We start from the raw sequence: 21,820 nt of genomic DNA on the forward strand, positions 1-21,820 counted from the left end.
TTAGTAATTAAATAACTGAAAAATAACTAATTTTGTCTATGTGAAGAGCTCCTGTCACTTGACAGGTTTTATTTCTGACTATGATCTTACCTAATAGTGACATGCTTAAGGGTCATTCACATTTGACTGTTTTCTATCAAAGAAAAACAGGATGGCACATGGGACTCCATCACATAACTGGTGTCGTTCCTACAAATGCTCCATAGAAAGCGATCAATAACATTTAATGTAATGACTTTGGTGTTTAATGTCAAATAGAAAAGTATTGTCATGGATCTTCAATTGCCTCATCATATTTCACCTTCACTATCATATCCTATTGACAATCCACTAACAAGATTATGGTTCCACCAACAAGATTCATGGTGCAAAGTGCAAAAAAAATGGATGCAGACTGCAAAGTTATTTGTAGATAAGTGGCTTCAATACTTATCAGTACTTAAGGACTGCAATGTGATTGGTATCGCTCACTACCTTGCATGTCTCAATAATATGCAATTATATGCAAGTCAGGGGACAAGCAGTGGCCTATATGCTTCCTCATCCATTGACAAACGCAAGCATTGCTGTATTCATGGGGCAGATGCAGGTCTTTGTGCTCCAGAATGGACCTGGGTCATTTTTAAATGTGCAGGGCAGGGTGTAAATATACAAAAAGCATGGGGGTTAGCTCTTTTTTTGCACTTTGCACCCTGCCCTGCACTTATTAAAAATCCAAATTAATAGAAGTTGTGTGTGCTTCAACCACCTTGTATAACCTTGTGAGTTGGGTGCAAAGCAGCCCAGAAACCCTTGTTAGGAGTTAAGCTGGCCATAGACGCAAAAATTTGATTGTATGAATCTTAAATTCGTACGTTTTTCGGCCCGGGAGTGGAGTGTCCCGACATTTTGCATGACATGGCGATTGGTAGTTCAGACAATCGGACTGGTTAGAAAATTTCTGTCGGCTACCGATAATGGACAGAAGATCGTCTGATCTGTTCTTTTACTACTTTATTTGATCTGAATGGTTAGTGGCAGATCGGGAGATGGTACCGAACAATCGAACACGTCTATGGCCAGCTTTAGAGAGACATTCTAGAAAAAATACAGCTGCAGCGCCTTTTTAGAGGTGCGTTAGCATTTTTAAAGTTGAATTTATTAGATCAGACAACCAGGCAACGTTTCGGGTCTCAGTCTCGCCTTCTCTCAAACCTCTCAAAAAGGTGCTGCAGCAGTAATTTTTCTAGTATGTTTGCACTTAGTAAATTACCCCTTCGCTGAAGAAGCATGAAACAAATACTGTAGGTAGAAAATTAGTATATGTGATCAAATCAGATATGAAAAATGATTTATGGCCACAATAATCACTGCTAGACAGATTTTGCATCTGTGCCAACACAATTCTCTGTACGTATAAACCACTACATGACCAACATCTTTAAAGATGTTACAGCTTTCATTATTTATAATAAAGACATTCTTTGGTGAAAATATTTCTGTGGTTTGTCTGTATTACTTTAAAGGGCAACCTGTAGAGAGATGACTGCAATTTATCTAAAATGAATATCTGTGCTCTACTGCTTTTTATTTCTTTTCTGAACCCAATTGATCTCCAAAAACAGCTTTGTAAACCATAAACGTAATTCTAAAAAATTGCAAATAAGCTCCTAAACTCACTTAATTTTTCTCTAATCCATTAATTTTGTCTGTTCCCAATACTAGGCCAGTTATTGAAAAAAAAAAAAACAATTTCTCTGTAAGCAGAACTAGGGAAAAACCAAAGCAACTGATTGCAGAAACCTGCGTTTGGGAAACATCCTTCCAGGAGTTCCTATACTTTTGAATGGCTATTAACAAAATATGCACTGTTGGGAAATAATATGTGTAAATAGGTGGTGTTGCAATCCATTTCAATATATTTGAAATTGTATAATGAAATGAATTGACACAAAATTGACCCACTGTGTTCTTTCCCTGGATGTAAAAAATAGAAAAGTTTTGTTCACAAAAGACCATGATCCAGGTAAACCTGTAAGACAAATGTTAGGAAAAATCCCTAAACATAATAAGGAACTGGGTCCACTCCTCTACCATGCCTATCCACAAGTACTATAAGTCTCTTTCTTCATGATATAATATCTTATCCGAGTCCCAATAAGAGAATAAATAGCCTGTATATTTTTAAATCCCAACTGCATACGCTACATATATCAAAATAAAACCTTTAACTACCATGGTCACTAGCTGCCTTCGTATTAAACGACAAAGGGGCTCATTCATCAATACTGGGCAAATTTGCCCATGGGCAGTTACCTATAGCAATCAATCAGTGATTAGCTTTTTGAAGCCCGCTGCAAGTACAATGAATGCAGCAATTTGATTGGTTGCCATGGGTTACTGCCCATGGGCAAATTTGCCCAGTGTTTTAAAATGATGCTTAATTTAGTATTTGCCCAAACACACTGGAGAGCACACAAGTTACAAACAGTTTCTAGAAAAGTCACACAAAGTAGTTGTTTTATAGATTAATGTGTGAGGCATGCAGTTTTTTTTCTCATTTTCAAACAATCAGGTGCCATGTGTGAGACACCCGTTATCTTGCATACTGCCCTAGTTGATTATTGACCAATTCTCCATTATAATGCATTGTCTGTTCAAGCTCAGTGACTGGACTCGATGGAGAATAAGCATATTTATAATTTTACATTAGGTATAGGATTCTGCAGGATTCTGTTGATTTTCTACAGTATTTCTAGACAATTGTCAAAAGCCCCCAATTCTCATTTGCCATTTAAATTAATCATTCATCTTATACCCGTTGAGATGATTCATTGTTCTATTTTATACCAGTGCAGCAAAATAATACTCCTGCCCATCTTCAAGGAATGCATTATTGGATGTAAAGGTAGTCGAGCAAAAAAACTTTTCAAAAAGGTTTCATAGTCACGGAAATGGCATCATACGTTATAATTGTTTGTTGAAAATGTAAGTAGTAAATAATGAGGCAGAAGTGGTTTTTAGTCCTGATTTCATGGTTGCATGGCTAGTCTCTTCCTTGTGTAAACAGTGCCTCATATGACAATATAATACAATTAGGGGCAGATTTATCAAAGGTCGAGGTGAAGTTTTCGAAGTGAAAAACTTCGAATTTCGAGCTATTTTTTGTGTACTTCGACTAGGGAATAGTCATACTTCGATTCAGTTTTTTTTTTGAAGTACTGTTTTTTTAAAACTTCTACCATTCTACCAAGTGCTGTTTTAGCCTATGGGGGACATCCTAGAACCTGTGTGGCGGCAATTGGGGGAGTTTGGGAGATTGAAGCTCGAAGTAAAAAAAACTTTGAATCGAAGTAGATCAAAGTAGCACTACTTTGAATCATACGATTCGAAGTAGGCCCACTTAGACCTCAAAAAATTTCGACCACCGTTCGGTTGGTCTTTTTGAATTCAAAGTTTTTTTAACTTCGACCTTTGATAAATCTGCCCCTTAATGTCCCATCTTTGCTGGTCCATCTTTGGAATTTTAAGTGCCTGAGGACACAAATTGCATTTCTGTATTTGCGTTGGCATTAGCCACTCCAGTACTCCCCACTCGTTGCTTAAAAAGGAACGGGAAGACCTTATTGAAGGCCTTGCGGAAGTTGGCTCCCATAAAAGCGTATACAATAGGATTGATTGATGAGTTGGTGTAAGACATGCAGTTGGCCCAAATCTTCACTTTGTAGGTGTAGTAGTCTCGTTTAAAGCTGGGACTAAAAGCTTGAAACAAGATATATAGCTGGATAGGCCCCCAACAGATTGTGAACAGCAGGACAATAACAGCCACCATACGTGATATCTTCGTACGCATCAGTTCAGATCTCTCAGCTAGTAGCTGTACCTGTGAGAAAATATTTGTTAAAATTAATTGCACACTCACGGTAGCATTCTGTAACTGTGCTACAAATCTGCTATAAAAAAGACTACATATTAGGGCCCCCCTTTCAATTCTAAATAGTTGGTCCTCTAATAAATGTAGACTTACTATCCTATTCCTATTCCAGCTGATCTGTGTTAAAGCACTGATTTGGTACCTGCACACTAACCACTACCTGTGACACATACCCTCAGTTTCCACAGTTTTTTGCATTAATATTGCCTCATGTCCATATTACGTTCACACGCCTATAGTGAGAAGAATCTCTTCATGCCATTTTGTTTTGTTAAAGGTGAAGGAAAGGTTAAAACTAAGTAAGCTTTATCAGAAAGGTCTACATAGATATACCCGTGAAACCCTCAAAGTAGTGCTGCTCTGTCCTCTGTCAAAAGAAACACTGCATTTCTTTCCTTCTATTGTGTACACATGATTTTCTGCCTTTTTCAGCATAAACCTCCAGGGCATGGGCTTGAGCATGCTCAGTTTGCTCCTCTTTCCTTCTCCCTCCTCCCCTCCCTACTGTAATGTGAGCCCAGAGCTATGAGTGATCAGGGAGAGACTCATGCAGGAAGTGATGTCACACCAAGCTAATATGGCAGCTGTTATCCTAAACACAGAGAGAGAGAGTTTCTAGAGCTGTTTACTCAGGTATGGTAAAATACTCTACAAAATAAATATAGTATTCTAGCTTGCACTATTGTGGCTAATCTATTGGCAATAAACTGCTTTGGTAGCTTTCCTTCTCCTTTCAAATCTCATTTTTTGTAATAATACTCTCTTTATCTTTCCCTATCTTTCCCTGTCTTTCACATGGGGAATAATTTACCTGGTAGCTATTATCGATCGGTTCTACAGATGGACGACCCATCTGGTATACCATGGCAGAGTAGCAGACACAGATTGTGATCAATGGCAGCAAGTAGACCACCAGAAAGTTGTAGAGGATGAAAGCTTTCTCATGTGATACAGATGGGAATGCTTCACTGCAGTATATCTGTGGTCCAAACCAATAACCTTCTACAAGTTGATTATAGATAGGAACTGGGATAGAAACAATGAAGGAACCTATGCATAGAAAAAAAAGATTGTTGGATCTTTTACATGGAAATGGCAAGTCAGGCTGAACATTGTTCAAGTTATCCAAGTTGATTACACTGAACATTCAGTATGTTGTACAGGGAGGCCAGAAATGTTCTTATGGACTTTATTTTTATATTTGTATTGCTAAGTTTGGCAAAATCTGTAAACACAATAAGGGACTGGCTTCACCTCTCCTTTCTGGAATCTAAAGCATACCAGTGCAGGCGGGAGTTGAGTCTATTATACCACAACATTTTTTTGGGTGGTCTGCACAGAGCACATTCTGCTACTCTGGTATCATCTTAGCAGTATGGGTAATTTCAGAAGCTCAAAGCAACAAAACACGAACTAACTTTAATTAGGCTATTGCCTTAAGAATAACAAAATTTTCAAGCTGTTGTTGCGCAGCTTGCAGTGTGCAATAGGAGCCCTGTACTTAACGCCTGCTCAAGAATAAATATAGGAATATTTAGCCCACCATGTATTTATCTGCTGACTGTTGTTTTGCATGTGGATCCTGGCAAATGCTAGGTTACTGGATGTACAAATGTAGTCTACAATACAATGAAAACATCTTGGTAGATAGAAGATATTTTTAGAAAATTGGAGCACTCATCATACAGTAATTAACTAAAGCTGACTTCACTTTTAATTGGTTGTTTAATAATGATTTTAAATGGGTTGTTGGCATAGGGCTTTCATTAAATCCAATCGCATAGCAGTAATTGAAGTACTCATGTGAACAATGTCATATCCTGGTTCCTGATTAAGGATTGTTGTTGCTCATCAGTTTCTCATTCACATATCTCTACAGGACCTTCTCCTCCACAACCCCATGGTATCATTATTAGTTAAATTAAGTGTCTTTGAAATGCTTTGAATTAAATGAAGCAATGGCAAGGATAGAACTTTAAGGAAAGGAGCCTAAGAAGATTTGTATCAGGTACAAAATGATACCTCGGACCATCAAGATAAAAAAATATCTCCAAAAAAGGTGGTTGTAGTGGCAAGTGGTAGAATTTGGGTTACAAATATTTACTACTCTCTTGTGAGAAAAGTATATAGCATTTGGTACTGAGGTATTGGGCATGTGCCAATTGATGATGGGCAGGGGGTGGACTAAGGTCTGGTGCCTAGGTAAATATGTGGAAAAAGAAATACTTATTTTTGGTCTAATTATGTGATACATGGAAGGGAAATAACAGGGCTCCACAGACGTGCTGCCTCCAGAAAGCAGGGATAAGTGTGATTGGCTTGAGCGACCCACTAAAAGTTATTTCTAGGTCAATGGCAAAAGTGGCTGAGTAACACCACTGGAGAAGCACATGTGTATCGTACCATTCAAGTAAGTGTTTTCAAACCAAATCCACCTGTGAAAGGATTTACAGTAACTTAAAGGGGTGGCTCACCTTTAAGTTAATTTTAGCATGTTCTAGAATGACTAATTCTAAGCAACTTTTCAATTGGCCTTCATTTTTTCTTTTTTATGGTTTTTGAATTATTTGCCTTTTTCCTCTGACGCTTTCCAGTTTTCAAATGGTGGTCACTGACCCCCATCTAAAAAACAAATGCTCTGTAAGGCTACAAATTTATTGTTAATGCTAGTTTTTATTGTTAATGCTCATCTTTCTATCCAGGCCCTCTCATATCCATATTCCAGTCTCTTATTCAAATTAGTGAATGATTGCTAGGGTGATTTAGACTACTGGTTTACAGGTTTTATTATTTAGGTTTTAATAGTTTCTGTTTGAGATATATATATATATATATATATATATATATATATATAGAGATATATAGATATATATAGAGATATATAGATATATATAGAGATATATAGAGATATATAGATATATATAGAGATATATAGAGATATATAGATATAGAGATATAGAGATATAGAGATATATATATATATTAATCGCATTCTTCTGTCAATATCGGTTGGCTCATCTCCCACCATACATGCACTGAATATCGTTCAAAAATGCGCTTCGTCCGTTATTATTGGTGCGTCTACTGTCATCTTTAGAATTTTTTTTAACTTCGAATGAACCCGAATATCCTCAAAACTCGAATGGCATCTTATTTAAGAAATATAACTGAATGGCAAAAACTCATTTTTGGTATTTTGAGTCCCACAACCCAAAAACTCAAATTAATCATGTTTTTGGTGGAAAAACCCAGCAGTAAAAACTCATCAAGCAGGCTGTAAACCTCTTTAAATGGTTCTAGTGCCTCTGCCATTGACTTCTACAGGTTTTAGGTGGTGTATTTTTAGATTTGAGCCATTTTCAGGGTCGCGGAATAATATATCTCGAATATTCAAGTTTTTAAAAAACAAAAAAACAAAACTTGATCGACTTGAGGCGTTTTGACTACTTGAATTTTCGTGTAAAAAACTCGAATCCTTAATAAATCTGCCCCTTATTCTGTAAATGAGCACTAAGAATTCTTTAGTGTTCTTACACTTGTGGCAGGTGATTTTGTATATGGCCGTGATATCTTTAAGGCAGGTGTTAATTCCAGGGTTCTCTTGCATCCATCCACCATGTACCTTGCACATAATATCCCTAAATCCTACCTTGCAGGCACCCACAACTATGCTGGGATTCTGGGAAGTAAAACTGCATTATGAGTAATACATATAGCAGATTTAATGCTGAATATTCTTTTTTCCTGGTGTTTTAATCACAAATATTCTATAGTTTTGTCATTTGAGCTAAACATGAGAAACAGGAAAATTTACGACACTTCGATTACCAGCACATAGATAATACCACTGCATAATGTACTTCTGGTTATATGCATTAAAAGTGACACTGTCCTTTGAATCACAATAACCAAATCTAAACATAATTTACAGTTGATAAGAAATTCTGGCATGTGAGCTCAGAATAGGTTTGTCTCTCCTACACCTTTCATAGTACTGGCTGGTTTTCATTTCCATGTGTTTTTCACTGGTGTTTCAACAGCAATCATAGACACCTTCTTAATCTGTTCAATTATATGTAACCAACTTTGTTGTTGGCAGAATTAGAATGAACCTGTAGCCAATTAGCACAGCAGAATGTTCACATCACAGAGGGTTACAGCCAGCTGCCAAATGCAAAGGAAAATGATGTCCATTAAAAGCATGTCTGCATGAGATAACTAATTATTTTATCTAAGCTTTAAGGGAAAACTGAAAATACATTATTTATAGTACATTTCATTTACACTCATCTTACTTATTTGTACAGTGACAAAGAGAATATAAACAGATACTACTTTTAATAGCAACTGCATTTCCAAATATTTTTAAAACAAATGAAAATTTGTAATGAATATACACTGGAAAGTTGATTAGAATGATTATTTTTGATGTAAAAAACATCTGTTTCACTGCATTAATAATTTTGCATTATTATATTTCATATATGTTGTACAAACACAGCCAATCAATTGCCAATTGCACAATTTTGTATGTTTTGGCATTTGCACCAGTGTATGTAATAAAACACCTTTAACATGTTGGTTTGTACAAAAAAATGTTTTAGTCCCATTAAGCAGGTCCTAATGTGTGATTTGCAATTAAAATTTGCAGTTGCAGTGCATTGTGAAATGAGAATGTTTTTATTTTCTTATTTGTTCATTTTGTTAATGCCTTTTATTACACATGACCTAAAGTATTATACTGAGTCACTTACCAATCCAGATACCCACACTAACCGCAGCAGCTACACGTGGGGTTCTTTGGCGCAGGGACTGCAATGGATACACTGTCACATACCAACGATCCACACTCATAGCCGTGAGAGTGACACAGGTGGCTTGTACTGACACCTAAGAAGGTATAAAAGGAATGCTTTCAATTAAAGATAAATGTGTTGCTCAGTTGAAACAATTAACTCAATTAATTCTACTGATAGCAATTTTAGAGATTTCCTATTCTGCAGCCACATTATACAATAATAATTTCAAAATCTTCCCAATGGTAGCTCACTGGTTGGTTCACTGAAGATCACAGACAGCTCCACAGTGTCGGCACCATCAAGAAAACTTCAGTCACCTACTGAAAGCTTCTAGTTCCATCTGACACCTTCATTTTTGGTTCCCTGAGAGGTATCTATGCAATATGCCTCCAGGAGGTTTATTCTAATCTTGTCTATCTGCACTACAAAGCACTGCATCACCTTTAATACATTCACCTTTGGTCTTTGCCAAGGTGATACCACCCAACCAGCACTCTCAAGAAGAAATTAGGTCAATGTACATAGGTGCATAGATTAATACAGTTAAGTAAACTGTTCGGAATCCATGGGGAATGCCATGTTTGAATTTTAAGAAATCCTCCTCATACTGCCACAGGAGAAACACAGACGGCCTTGTACAGTTTACAGCAAGGGTGCCCAGGACGTAGATCAGGGTCTACCAGTAGATCCCCATCATGTTCCTGGTAAACTGCAACCTGGGGCCCCATGTCGGAGCAAGAGACGGCTGGCTGGGCTCAGAGCAGAGGAGGGCAGAAGTCCGGGCTCAGAGCAGAGGAGGGGGAAGGGCGGACTGCAACAAGCACGGACACAGAGGGGAAGGAAGGGCTGCAACAAGCACGGATACAGAGGGGAATGAAGGGAGGGCTGTAACAAGTATAGACAAGGAGGGGAAGGGAGGGCTGTAACAAGCATGAACACAGAGGGGAAGGAATGGAGGACAGGCTACAGGCACAGAGAGGAAGAAAGGGAGGGCTGCAACAAGCATGGACACAGAGGGGAATGAAGGGCTGCAACAAGCACGGACACAGAGGGGAAAGATGGGAGGGCAGGCTACAGGCACAGAGGGGAAGGAAGGGAGGGAGGGAGGGCAGGCTACAGGCATGGACACAGAGGGGAAGGAAGGGCTGCAACAAGCACGGACACAGAGGGGAACAAAGGGCTGCAAAAAGCACGGACATAGAGGGGTAGGAAGGGAGGGAAGGCTACAGGCACGGAGGGAAAGGAGGGGAGGGCAAGCTACAGGCACGGACACAGAGGGGAAGGGAGGGAGGGAAGGTTACAGGCACGGACACAGAGGTGAAGGGAGGGCTGCAACAAGCATGGACACAGAGGGGAAGGGAGGGAGGGCAGGGTACAGACACTGACACGGAGGGGAAGGGAAGGAGGGAGGGCTGAGAGGAGCAAGCACAGAGGAGAAGGGAGTGTGTTTAAACTTTCATAACCTGCCAAATTTTGTAAAATGAACATGGTAATTAGGGGGTGTGGCCACAAAATGGTTTAAAAATTGCTGCACGTTATCAATGTAGATCTCCTGATGGGGGCCAGGGGTTAAGAGTAGAGCCCAGTGTAACAAAGTCTGGGCACCCCTGGTTTACAGTCTATGTGGATATTACAGTACAATGGCATTGCAGTATGATTGCCTTAATAGGGCTTTACTGGTTTATTTTTTTCTATATCAATTCCCCCCTACTAAAGGCATGCTCATGTTTGGGTTTTGATACCTCAACAAGTTTCTCTCTGCACAGCAAGTGTGGGAGCTGATAAGTTAGTGTTGTGTGTGATTGCAAGTATTTATATTAAAAACCTAAAGGCATTTTTGAGGAATTGCACTTGGGAGACTGTAAGTGCCCAGTGTAAATATGAGTGCAAGCGGGTTTGCTGGTATTACTCAGTGGGTGTCTTGTCACGTGTGGTTTTTGGAGCAGTAGTTCCATGTAGTATTTATGTGTGAGAGATGTCAGTAGGTTTTCATCTTGGTATCTGAACTGCAGACTCTAAGGGGGGAACTTCAGGGGAGCCACAAACATGGAGAAGGAAAGGAGGCTCACAGAGCAGACACAGGCGGGGGCAGTGTAGTAGAAGTAGGTGAAGAAGGGGCAGTAGAGGCTAATGAGGGAGACAGGTTTGTGACAGTCAAGAAGGGAATTAGGGGACTGAAGAGTAGGGGGCTGGTTCAAAGTTCTTCTGAAGCAACAGATTCGCCATTTTGGCTGAAGATGCTGGGGAGGACTGCTCTCAACTGGCGTGTACAGAGCAAGCCGACTCTCGGAGTATCTCTAATACAGGCAGTTGGGGAAGTGCAAGGAAGGAAAGACAGGTTTTAGTTATAGGGGATTCAATTATTAGAAAGGTGGATAGGCTAATCTGTCGTAAGGACCCTTCATGCCAAATGGTCTACTGCTTGCCTGGTGCTAGGGTTTGGCATGTGGTGGAACAAGTGGACAGATTATTGTGTGGGACTGGGGAAGACCCAGCGGTCTTGGTACACATTAGTATTGATGTCAAAGTTAGAGGAGGGGTGGAAGTCCTCAAAAATTATTTAAAAAAACTAGGTGAAAAGTTTAGGCGGAGGACTTCAAGGTAATTTTCTCAGATATATTTCAGATATATTACCTGTGCCTCGATCAACATTAAGAAGATAGCAGAAGCTTAGGGAGATTAACGCATGGCTGAATGGCTGGTGTAGGGAGGAGGATTTGGGGTTTTGGAGAACTGGGCTAGTTTCTCAATTGGCTACAGCCTCTTTGCCAGGGATGAGCTGGAAGGGGAGGGTGCAGTAGGGTTTCAGTGGAATAGGTTAGATGAGGTAGGGGGGATAGGAATGGAAAATGGGGGAGGCGATTTGGTTGGGGGTACTGTTAAGGACAGGGAGGGCCACATGTATATAAAGAATTCTCACACTTGTTCCATACATTAAGGGGCCCATTAACTTAGTTCGAGTGAAGGAATAGAGGAAAAATAGTTTGAATTTCGAATGGTCGAATATGGCTACTTCGACCATCGAATGGGCTACCTCGACCTTCAACTACGACCTTCGACTGCGAATCGAACGATCGAACTAAAAATCGTTCGAACGATTATTCCTTTGATCATTAGATATTCGAAGTCAAAGGTTTTTACTTCTACCCTAGGTAAATGTGCCCCTCAATGTATGTTTGCATATGCAAGGAGTCTAACTGGTAAAATAGGAGTTTTCACAAAAAGTGGATCAGCGCCTAAGGCTACGGAGAAAACAAACAACAAAACAAAAATATGGGGTAGTAATTTTGAACAATTTCGTTTGTCACCATGGGGCAGATTCATTAAGGGTCGAATTTCGAAGTTAAAAATACTTCGAAATTCGACCCTCGAATTGAAATCCTTCGACTTCGAATATCGAAGTCGAAGGATTTAGCGCTAATCCTGCGATCGATCGATCGAAGGATTTTTCGTTCGATCGAACGATTAAATCCTTCGAATCGAACGATTCGAAGGATTTTAATCCTACGATCGAAGGAAAATCCTTCGATCAAAAAATCACAGGCAAGCCTATGGGGACCTTCCCCATAGGCTAACATTGACTTCGATAGGTTTTACCTGCCGAAGTAGAGGGTCGAAGTTTTTTTTAAAGGGGAAGTACTTCGACTATCGAATGGTCGAATAGTCGAACGATTTTTCGTTCGATTCGTTCGATTTCGTTCGAATTCGAACGAATTTAACCAATTCGATGGTCGAAGTACCAAAAAAATACTTCGAAATTCGAATTTTTTTCATTCGAATCCTTCACTCGAGCTTCATGAATCGGCCCCCATGTGTTGGATTAGGAAAAGAAAGAGGAAGAGTTTTTCTATAAAAAAAACTTGAATGTCTGAAAGGCTGCAAACAACTCCAAATTGATCCCAGGTTTACGGTGGTCGAATAGTCGAATTTGAATTCTTAAAGGGCCAGTGTATGATTAATTTCGAATTTGTAAAAAACTCTTATAGAATTTTAAAAAATTCCCTAGTCGAATTTGACAGTTTTGGCCATTAAAAAAACCTCAAGAATTCGAATCTTCAATTCAACTCTTGGTATAAATGTTTAATAAAGCTGTGACCTCTGGTCCCTCTTATTTTACACAAGCTCTGTGATTCAGCTTGGTTATTATTCAGATTCACTGGTTAGATGGAAATATTTGTGTTGCAGTGACAACAAATAGCAGCATTGAACATTAAGGGCTCAAAGTAAATCTCCCATTGGTTACTGTGGATTACTGCACTTGAGTATTATTGATGTTGATGAATGATTAAACATCATCATTGCAGTATTTTTATATGTCCTGTTTGAAATGGGGAGATGGCAACCTTTCTATGACAGAGCATATATATCAAATATTAAAATATTTTACATGTATCAACGTTTCGGTCCGGGTCTTGGACCGCTCTCAAGATCTTTTTTTCTTTTATTTTGATACCCATGAGAACATCCCTATTGGGACCAATCACAGCCCATGCTTTAGTATGCCCTTATTTGCTATCAGCTTTTTTACAAATATAATGCAGAGCTTCTGAGGAAATTCACACTGTAATAAAAAGATTTGGGACTATGCCATGAAACTACTTCTAGCAGATGGAAACATTTTTTTTTCTATGGATGTAGTCTGTTCTCTAAATAGCACTTCTACCAAAAATGTAACATCTTTTCTTCTTGACCACACTGCCTAAACCATGGGTTTATTTTGTTCAAGTGATTGGATACCATGTCCATCTAAGAAGGACCTTTTATAAGGTCACTAAAAGTGATATATTTAAGGAGCTATGAGAAGTAGAATACAATAGATGCTTTAGCATAAAGCAGGGGGTCCACAGTATTTACTTGATCAAATTAAGACTGCTTGAGACTAGTGATGGGCGTATGAATTCGCCAGGCGTGAATTCCTCGCGGTAAATAAATTCCCGAAACTGCTGCGAAAATTCGCTGTCAAAATTTTTTTGGCGTGCATCAGAATAGTCTCGTGAATAAAAATAGTTGCGCATCAAAATTATTCGGACGACCATTGACATTTGGACAAAATAGGCACGCGTATAGAAAATTGTTGCGAGTGTTGAAATTGATACATGTCAAAATTATTTTGACGCCCATTGACTTCAATTTGCATTAAAATGGTTGCTAGTATGAGGATGTAGAATATTAGGACTCTGTAACAGAGCATAATGGGGTATTGAAAATAATTGGTTCACCCATTTGGGCATGTACTGTAGATGAATAAAAGGTAATGTAATGTTTATGCAAAATTTGGAACCCCCAAACCACCTTGTCTTTTAGTGGTATGTATAGTTTTTCAGGAAACCCCAGGGTGTTTGTCTACCCATATGAACTTAAAAATCTCCCCTTGCGCGGTATTTGATTTTTTTTTTTTAACTTTTGAGTCTATTCTTTTCTTAGGCTCCTGTGTATGCCTCATGTAAGCCTAACTTCTCATATATAGTAAAATTAGCTAGAAAGTAGGGATGCATATAATTCGTATTTTTTTTATTTGTCCAAATACTGAATATTCCACAAAAGATTTGGCTGAATATTTACAGTTAAACCACAGTGCCAGGAGTTGTGGATATACAAGCTTGAGTTTCCCTATACATTATGTGCCATTTAGAATCCAGATGTGTGCACATTCCAGAAAATGACTGAATCAAAGAAACACTTAATGCTGGAGGTCAGCATAATTCTCTTTTTAGTCAGCCAAGTGTCCATGGCAATTACATATTCTGTTAGATAAAGAAAGTGGGGGGCAGAGACATAAAAAGAAAAAAATGAATCAACATGCAGAATGAAATAAAAACACAGTAGCAAGATGATTTTGTAGAAAAAATTGGGCTGTAAACGGTACAAAGGCGCAGAGTCTGCTGAACAAACACATGGAAAATCTGTCACTCCATAATGCTTCGATACTACAGATACTGGGATACCTGCACAATATTGGATAAGGTCCTCCTATTCCTTTATTGCCTCCTCCCTGCCCATTCAATTGCTGAGGCTTAGACCTTATTTTCCATAGGGATGCACTGAATCCACTATTTCGGATTCAGGCGAACCCTTGAATCCTTTCGTGAAAGATTCAGCCTGATACTGAACCGAATCCAAATCCTAATTTCCATATGCAAATTAGGGATGGGAAGGGGAAACAATTTTTACTTCCTTGTTTTGTGACAAAAAGTCACGCAATTTCCCTCCCCGCCGGGCAGAAGGATTCGGCCGAATCTGAATCCTGCTGACAAAGGCCGAATCCCGAACCGAATCCTGGATTCAGTGCATCCCTGATGTTCCATTATTACAATATCTACAGACACAGGTTGCAGACACAGGCCACAATTGGGCCCTTTATTTTTCACCTGCCAAATAGTTAGTTAGGAATTGTTTAGAGGGTGGTACCCTGGCATATAATGGGATCTACTAGTTGTATGGCACGGTTCCCACTAAAAGAAGCTCCCTCCCACTTTGCATTAGTGAGTTGTTTTAGGAGGTAATCGGTTGTTTAATTGTAGTGTATATGGTGTGGTGGGCTTGTTTTTGGGTGATAGTCCTTGGGGGTATGGATGGTAGTTAGCATTTTAGAGGGATGATTTGGCATGAGCGGGGATGGGTAAGCTCACAGTGTTTTTTGGGGAAAATGAGATGATGCAAGGAGACCATAAAATATTTTATATGGTGACTGTGCCAAAGCTGGAAGAATTGGAGTAAATTGGGTGAGATATTGTACTCTTTATAACATGCTGTTGTTGGTTAATTATGTACATTTATACATACTATTTATGTATTGTTTAGATGCAACAAACTAAGTTGCAAGTACCAATTTATTTGCATTAGTTATTTAAATGGATGGGGCAACTAAGAGGGTAATATAATAAAAAGTCTTCAGTTTTCCTACATCTAGTATCCCACAGCAACCGATCAGATGTTTGTCTTCAAACATCTGGCCAGTAAACTCTACCGCTGACTGGTTGACATGGTTACTAGAATAATAGCAAATTTAAGACCATTTATTACATTAACTCATTAGTGTATATTTAAGGGCCTGCAATGCTGGGCACATCACACAAGCTTCGTAACAGGAAGAATTATGCCGTCCAAAGGAAAAGGGAGAATGAAAAGTTTAACATTTTTAATCTTTAATCGTTAATGGGGGGGGTGCATTTCTTGACTCTTACAAAGATAACAGAATGTGTTTTAGCAGTGCTGGGTTTGGGACTGTGTTTAATATGGCAAATGGTACTTACGTTTTTTAAAAACTTTTTTAATTTATACTGGTAACAGGGCTAATGCATTACAATATACTTCACAGGTCCTCTTGGATTGGTTGATTTGGTTCAATTACTACTGTATTAAGTGTATCAAAGTCAGTTAAACAAATGTCGGCAATGCTATTTGCAGTACTTGCAGACTTTTTTTCTGCTTTGATTAAAGAGTGCAGAACATGGGATGCACTGTGCATATTTATGAAGCATTACATACATGCATTCTGAGTTATGGAAATTATATGTGTGTACTGGCATTATCTTTAATTACCATGGAGGGAGTGTATTAATGGTATTTCTACCCAGCTGTAAAATGTGGCATTAAAGCAGAACTTCTCTAATTGCATTTGTTGTGCCGAGTGCTGGTTTATCAAGAGCTTTCGAACAGAGGCTCTATTTGCAGTTTTGTTATTTTAGCTTTACTCTTCTTATCTAACACTGCATCTTTTGGAGATTTTGCAATTTGGTTTAGGTTAAAGCAACAAACCCATGCACTTATCAGTAGTTTCCTTGTGTTCCCTGCTTCAGCCCTCTGAACTTCCTTTATTACTCTAATCTGTTCATTAATTAAGTACAAATTCAGGCCTCCGTTTTCTAAGCACCTAAAGAAAAAGAATTATATGAGTTAGAGGTGTCTGCAGCAGGCCTGGACTGAGAATTAAAATAGGCCCTGGCATTTCAGGTACACAGAGGCCCACTCAGCCCACATAGTGGCCCAAACAGCCACCACCAGCCCACTTAAACCTGACTTTCTATGGCACCTTATAGCAGCCCCTCTGGCATTTGCTAGAACCCACAGATTGCCAGTCTGGGCCTGGTCTGCAGACATTATACTTGGGTATGTTTTTTTCTTTTTTTTATTTTTCTATATTTAATTTATTTATTCAATTTTTTTGTTAAGACATAAAGTATAATACAAAATGAATAAATACAAAATAAGTATCTTCTTCTTGCATATTCATCACAACTTCATTAAATTCATTTTACTTTATACATAAATAAATAAATGCAAAAAGAAGGAAGAAAAAAGAAGGAAAAGAAAAAGAAAAAAAAAAAAAAAAAAAGGATAGATACACAAATTTATATTATTCCCCCCTTCTTAGTTGTCCATCATTTTCTAGGAAGTCACACCAATGTTCCCATAGTTTATGGTGTTTATTCATTTTCCCTCTTTTTTTTGCTATTATTTCTTCTTTGCCTCGTATTTCTTCAATTTCCTTAATCCATGATATTTTATTTATTGATAATTTTGTTTTCCATTTATGAGGTATCATGTTCCTTGCCACAGCTATTATTAATTTAATTACTGGATCAGTGATAGTTTTCTTCTTTTTATAATCATAAAGCAGTATAATTTGTGTTATGTCTGTATCTGATATATGGGTTCCCATTTTATCTATTACAGATCGGACATAGTCCCAAAATGGTCTAATCACCTCACATTCCAACCATAGGTGAGTATATGTTCCCTTCTCTTTTCCTCATCTCCAGCATATCTCGGGCATTCCATACATATTATGCAGGTTAGTCGGTGTATAGTACCATCTAGATATCAACTTATAACTAAATTCTTGCAGTTTTGTATCCTTAGCTATGTCTATATTAGCTTTACAAATATAATTCCATTCCTGATCTGATAGAGATATTTTTAGTTCCTCTTCCCATTTTTTAAAGAAACATGGTTTGCTTAATGATCCTTTAATTAACTCCCTATAAGTTCTCGATAGACTATGTTGTATTTTCTCTCCTCTATCTATAAGTTTCTCAAACCAAGTTAAGGGTCTCCTAATATCTTCCATTCCCAAAGAACAGATAAAATGTCTTATCTGGTTTAATACCCAGTCTGTTCTTGGGTGGTATCCATACTTTGCTATTAGGTTTCCTATTGTGATTATCCCATCTTTCTCAAGAAAATCTTTTATTCTCAATATTTTACCTACCTTTTCTTCCCATTTTTTCAATAATCTATCTTCTTGGCCTGGAACAAAGATGGGATTATCACATATTGGACTCATAATAGATGGGTAAGTAATTATATTTAATTTTCTATTTTTCCTTCCCCATACCTTTAGAGTTGGCGCAACTGTAAGCTCTTTTTTATCTATTTTTACATCTAATTTTATGTTTGATCCAAAGACGGCTCCTAATAATATACCCTCCTCTCCTCTTTCAGCATTGAACCATGGTGATGAATCATCCTCTAAGGCCCAATTTAACACCCTTGACACATGTACTGCTTCATAGTAAGTATAGAGGCAAGGGAAGCTCACCCCTCCTTCTTTTTTTTTCCCGATCAGATTCGCGTATGATACCCTTGGTGGTTTATCTCTCCAAACATATCTCATCAAAATACTTTTCATTCTTGAAAAAAATCCTTTTGGTAAATATATCGGTAAAGCCTGGAATATATACAATATCTGAGGGAGTATCATCATTTTAATAATATTCATTCTTCCAAACCATGAAATATTAATGTTTTTACATCTAACCAATTCTCTTTCTATTATTTGGAATAATGGGACATAATTTCTGATGTATAACTGGTTTACTTGAGAAGTAATATAGATTCCCAAGTATTTAATTTCCTTATTTGACCATTTTAACAGAAATTTTTTTTCCAGTTGCTCTGCCTCTTCTTTTTTCAGATTTAAGTTTAATATTTCAGATTTTTTATAATTAATTTTAAAATTTGAGAACGTTTTATATCTCTCTAATAGTTTCATTATGTGTGGAGTTGATATTTTGGGTTCAGATACATAAAATAATAAATCATCAGCAAATGCTGCTACTTTATGTTGTGTTCCCCTAATTTTAACTCCCTTTATGTCTTCTTCTTCTCTAATTGCAATAAGTAAGGTTTCAATACATAGGACAAATAATATAGGAGATAAGGGACATCCCTGTCTAGTGCCGTTCCTTATATAAATTTTTTCAGATAAAATACCATTAATCTTTACCTTTGCATTTGGGGTTATGTATAATGACATTATTTTGCTCACTAACTTATCTCCAAATCCCATATACCATAATACTTTTTCCATAAAATCCCAGGACAGTCTATCAAACGCTTTTTCTGCATCCATTGATATTATTACTGCTTCTTGATTTCTTTTTTGTATTGTCTTAATCAAATTTAGTGTTCTAATTATATTATTTTTCCCTTCTCTCTTAGGTACGAATCCGCATTGGTCTTTTTGTATTAACATTGGTAAGTATTTTTGTAGTCTGTCTGCTATAAGTTTGGCAAATATTTTTTGGTCCAGGTTAATTAAGGAGATGGGTCTATAGCTAGCACAATCCGTCGGGTCCTTCCCTTCTTTATATATAACCGTGATATGTGCTTCTTGTGATTGGCTTGGAATATTACTTTTTCTATTTTGTTCATTATATAATTCTAAAAGTGTTGTAAGTAACTCATTCTGAAATTTTTTGTAATACAAAGCGGTTAATCCATCCGGGCCTGGACTTTTCCCCACAGTGAGTTCTCGAATTATTTTTCTAAGTTCATTTTCAGTAAATGGTAATTCTAAATTTTCCATTACCTCAGTAGGAATTCTCGGAATTTTAAGTGTTTGCAGAAAGTTAGCCATATCAATTTTGATTTTTTGCTCATCTTCTTTGGATTTTCTTTTTTGGTCGTTTAAGTTATAGAGTTTATTATAATATCTTTGGAAACTTTTAGCTATTTCTTTTGTTGTAAAGACCATATTATTTTCTTCATTTTTCATTTTGTGTATAAACGTCTTTTTATATTGGGTATGTTTTTTTCATCATTTATTTCCCTAGAAAAAAATACCAAATTTTGCTTTCAGCATGAAAATGTTCTGAACATAACTGCAGATATCTATATAAATGACATTTAAATACAGATAATGATAAATTAGTAGTGTACTGGTTCCCTTCTGAAACGAGTTGTACTAGAGAGTTAGAGTCACCTGATTGACGTTATTGGCATTTTTTCAGTGCTCAGCAATCATTTTTCTATAGAGCTTTCATCTAGAGCAGTTTTTTCTTTAATTTGAGACCAACTTTAGGCAGTATGCAGTTATATTTATGGTAAACTCATATTTTAACCTTCACTTCAACAAGTATAACAGGTCATTCACTGCAGTTTTTTTTTTGTTTATCAGAACTATGTTCTGAGGAAGAGAGGAATAAGGATAAAGTGGAAAGAAAAACAGGAACATATTCAGAAAAAGGAAGGGTAAGAGAAGGAAATGTCAGGGGCACAAGAAGAAGGGAAGTACAAAGACCAGAAAATATATGTGGAGAAACAAACAACTAATGGGAGAAAAATTAATATTGGAAAAAGCAGAAAGTAAAATACAGGTGAGGACTTCAGTTTTGAACTGATACCATAGATACAAAATATTACAGAAATAAACATATACAGATAGTGATAAAGTCAGTGTTTTTCAGGAGACAATATAACATTCAAAATTGGAAAGAACTGGAGAGAAATTCTATGATTTGAAGAACTGAAAATAGCGGCTAAGTGACAGGCTACTAATTAAAATGCTTGGCATTCGGTAGGAGTGGTGCTCTCTGATGCGAGAATGAGTTGTAATGAGCAGCAGTAAAACAGTGGTGAAAGGACACCTTTGTATTCAGGGCAGAATTTAATTCTATTGTAGAAGATGAAGGATAAATACAGTAGTTAGAAAAAAGGACACTCTGCATTTGCTATAGTTTATAAACTAAATTGCAAAAGTGCTCAGAGGACCACTTTGAAGTTTACATTATTTGGAGTTTAGATCCCCTTAAGGGTGGTGGCACACATATCGTTCCGGGGAAATTAGTTGGCCGAAGAAGAGGAGATTTGTCGCTGGGAGACTAAACTCCCTGGAATGCTACGTGTGCCACCATTATTAAGCTAAAAAAAATACACTCTATGACTCTTGTTTATGCTAATGCATTATAGTTTACCAAGTGGTAGACAGGACTCCACAGATGATTCCGAAGCGAAAATGCGCCGGAAATAAGGTAAGTAATGCTAGTGTCGGATTGTCTCACATTGTTGATGCGACTGTTGGATGTCTGCATCCGACAGTCGCGTCGCATCAACGCTGCTACTCGATCCGACAATAGAATTGCTTAACTTATTTCCATCACATCCGACGTGATGCATTTTTGCGCAACGTGGCGGATGGCGGCGGAATTGTCCATGGAGTTCTGCCCTAAGACCTCAGGGATATACAGTGTATCTATATGTCTCTTGTGAGTGCCCATTCACACTAAATGCATCAGTATGTGGTGATCCTGTAGTGTTTATAGTGGACATTCTTTGGTGGGTTTTTGGCTCCCAAAAACCTATTGTACAATAGAGTACTGTTCCTTCTTTTTCATTTGTCTGAACATGTACCTTATTTGATGAGCAGAGTTGTGGATAGCTGCCTTAACTACACTAGTTGTGTAGCTATAGCATAACTAGAGACAAACAGGTCCAGGCACAAACTGGATCCCCCCTACTGGCCAAAACCTCCCTAACTACCCACCCCTCAAAAAAATCCCTTGTACCCTTACCCTCCAGTCTTCCTATGGCTGGTATCCTAAAATCATCACTGGGGGGCCCAATGGGTAGCCAAGGCCAGGTGCAGTCAAACTCTATGCCCCCACCGTAGTTATGCCAAGCTCCTGAGCTGACTGTCCCTAGCCTTGGTACTTGTGGGTACAACCTTATGAATTGATTAACCTGCAGTGGCCTGTTTAAAGATAACTCCAACAGTAGTGGACTAATCTGGGACCTTCATATTGGGGAGATCAATCAAAAAGATTGATTCACTGGTACAGGCCCCTATATGCCACTGGGTTACAAAAGCAAGGGGTTGCACCACAAA

General features: G+C 37.9%; 1 protein-coding gene across 1 annotated transcript in view; it reads right to left on the reverse strand.

Moving 5' to 3' along the window:
• Nucleotides 1-3,450: 3,450 nt before the first annotated feature.
• LOC108696164 (G-protein coupled receptor 54) overlaps nt 3,451-21,820 on the reverse strand; it is a 44,301-nt gene continuing 25,931 nt past the window's right edge. The window contains exons 3-5 of the mRNA XM_018225266.2: nt 8,668-8,803; nt 4,725-4,963; nt 3,451-3,862 (exon numbers count right to left, since the gene is read on the reverse strand). Coding sequence (XP_018080755.2) covers nt 3,506-3,862; nt 4,725-4,963; nt 8,668-8,803 — 732 coding nt within the window. The 3' untranslated portion in view covers nt 3,451-3,505. The remainder of the gene's footprint in view (nt 3,863-4,724; nt 4,964-8,667; nt 8,804-21,820) is intronic.

The sequence above is a fragment of the Xenopus laevis genome, chromosome 1L (assembly GCF_017654675.1).
Source record: "Xenopus laevis strain J_2021 chromosome 1L, Xenopus_laevis_v10.1, whole genome shotgun sequence".
Classification (NCBI taxonomy): domain Eukaryota; kingdom Metazoa; phylum Chordata; class Amphibia; order Anura; family Pipidae; genus Xenopus; species Xenopus laevis.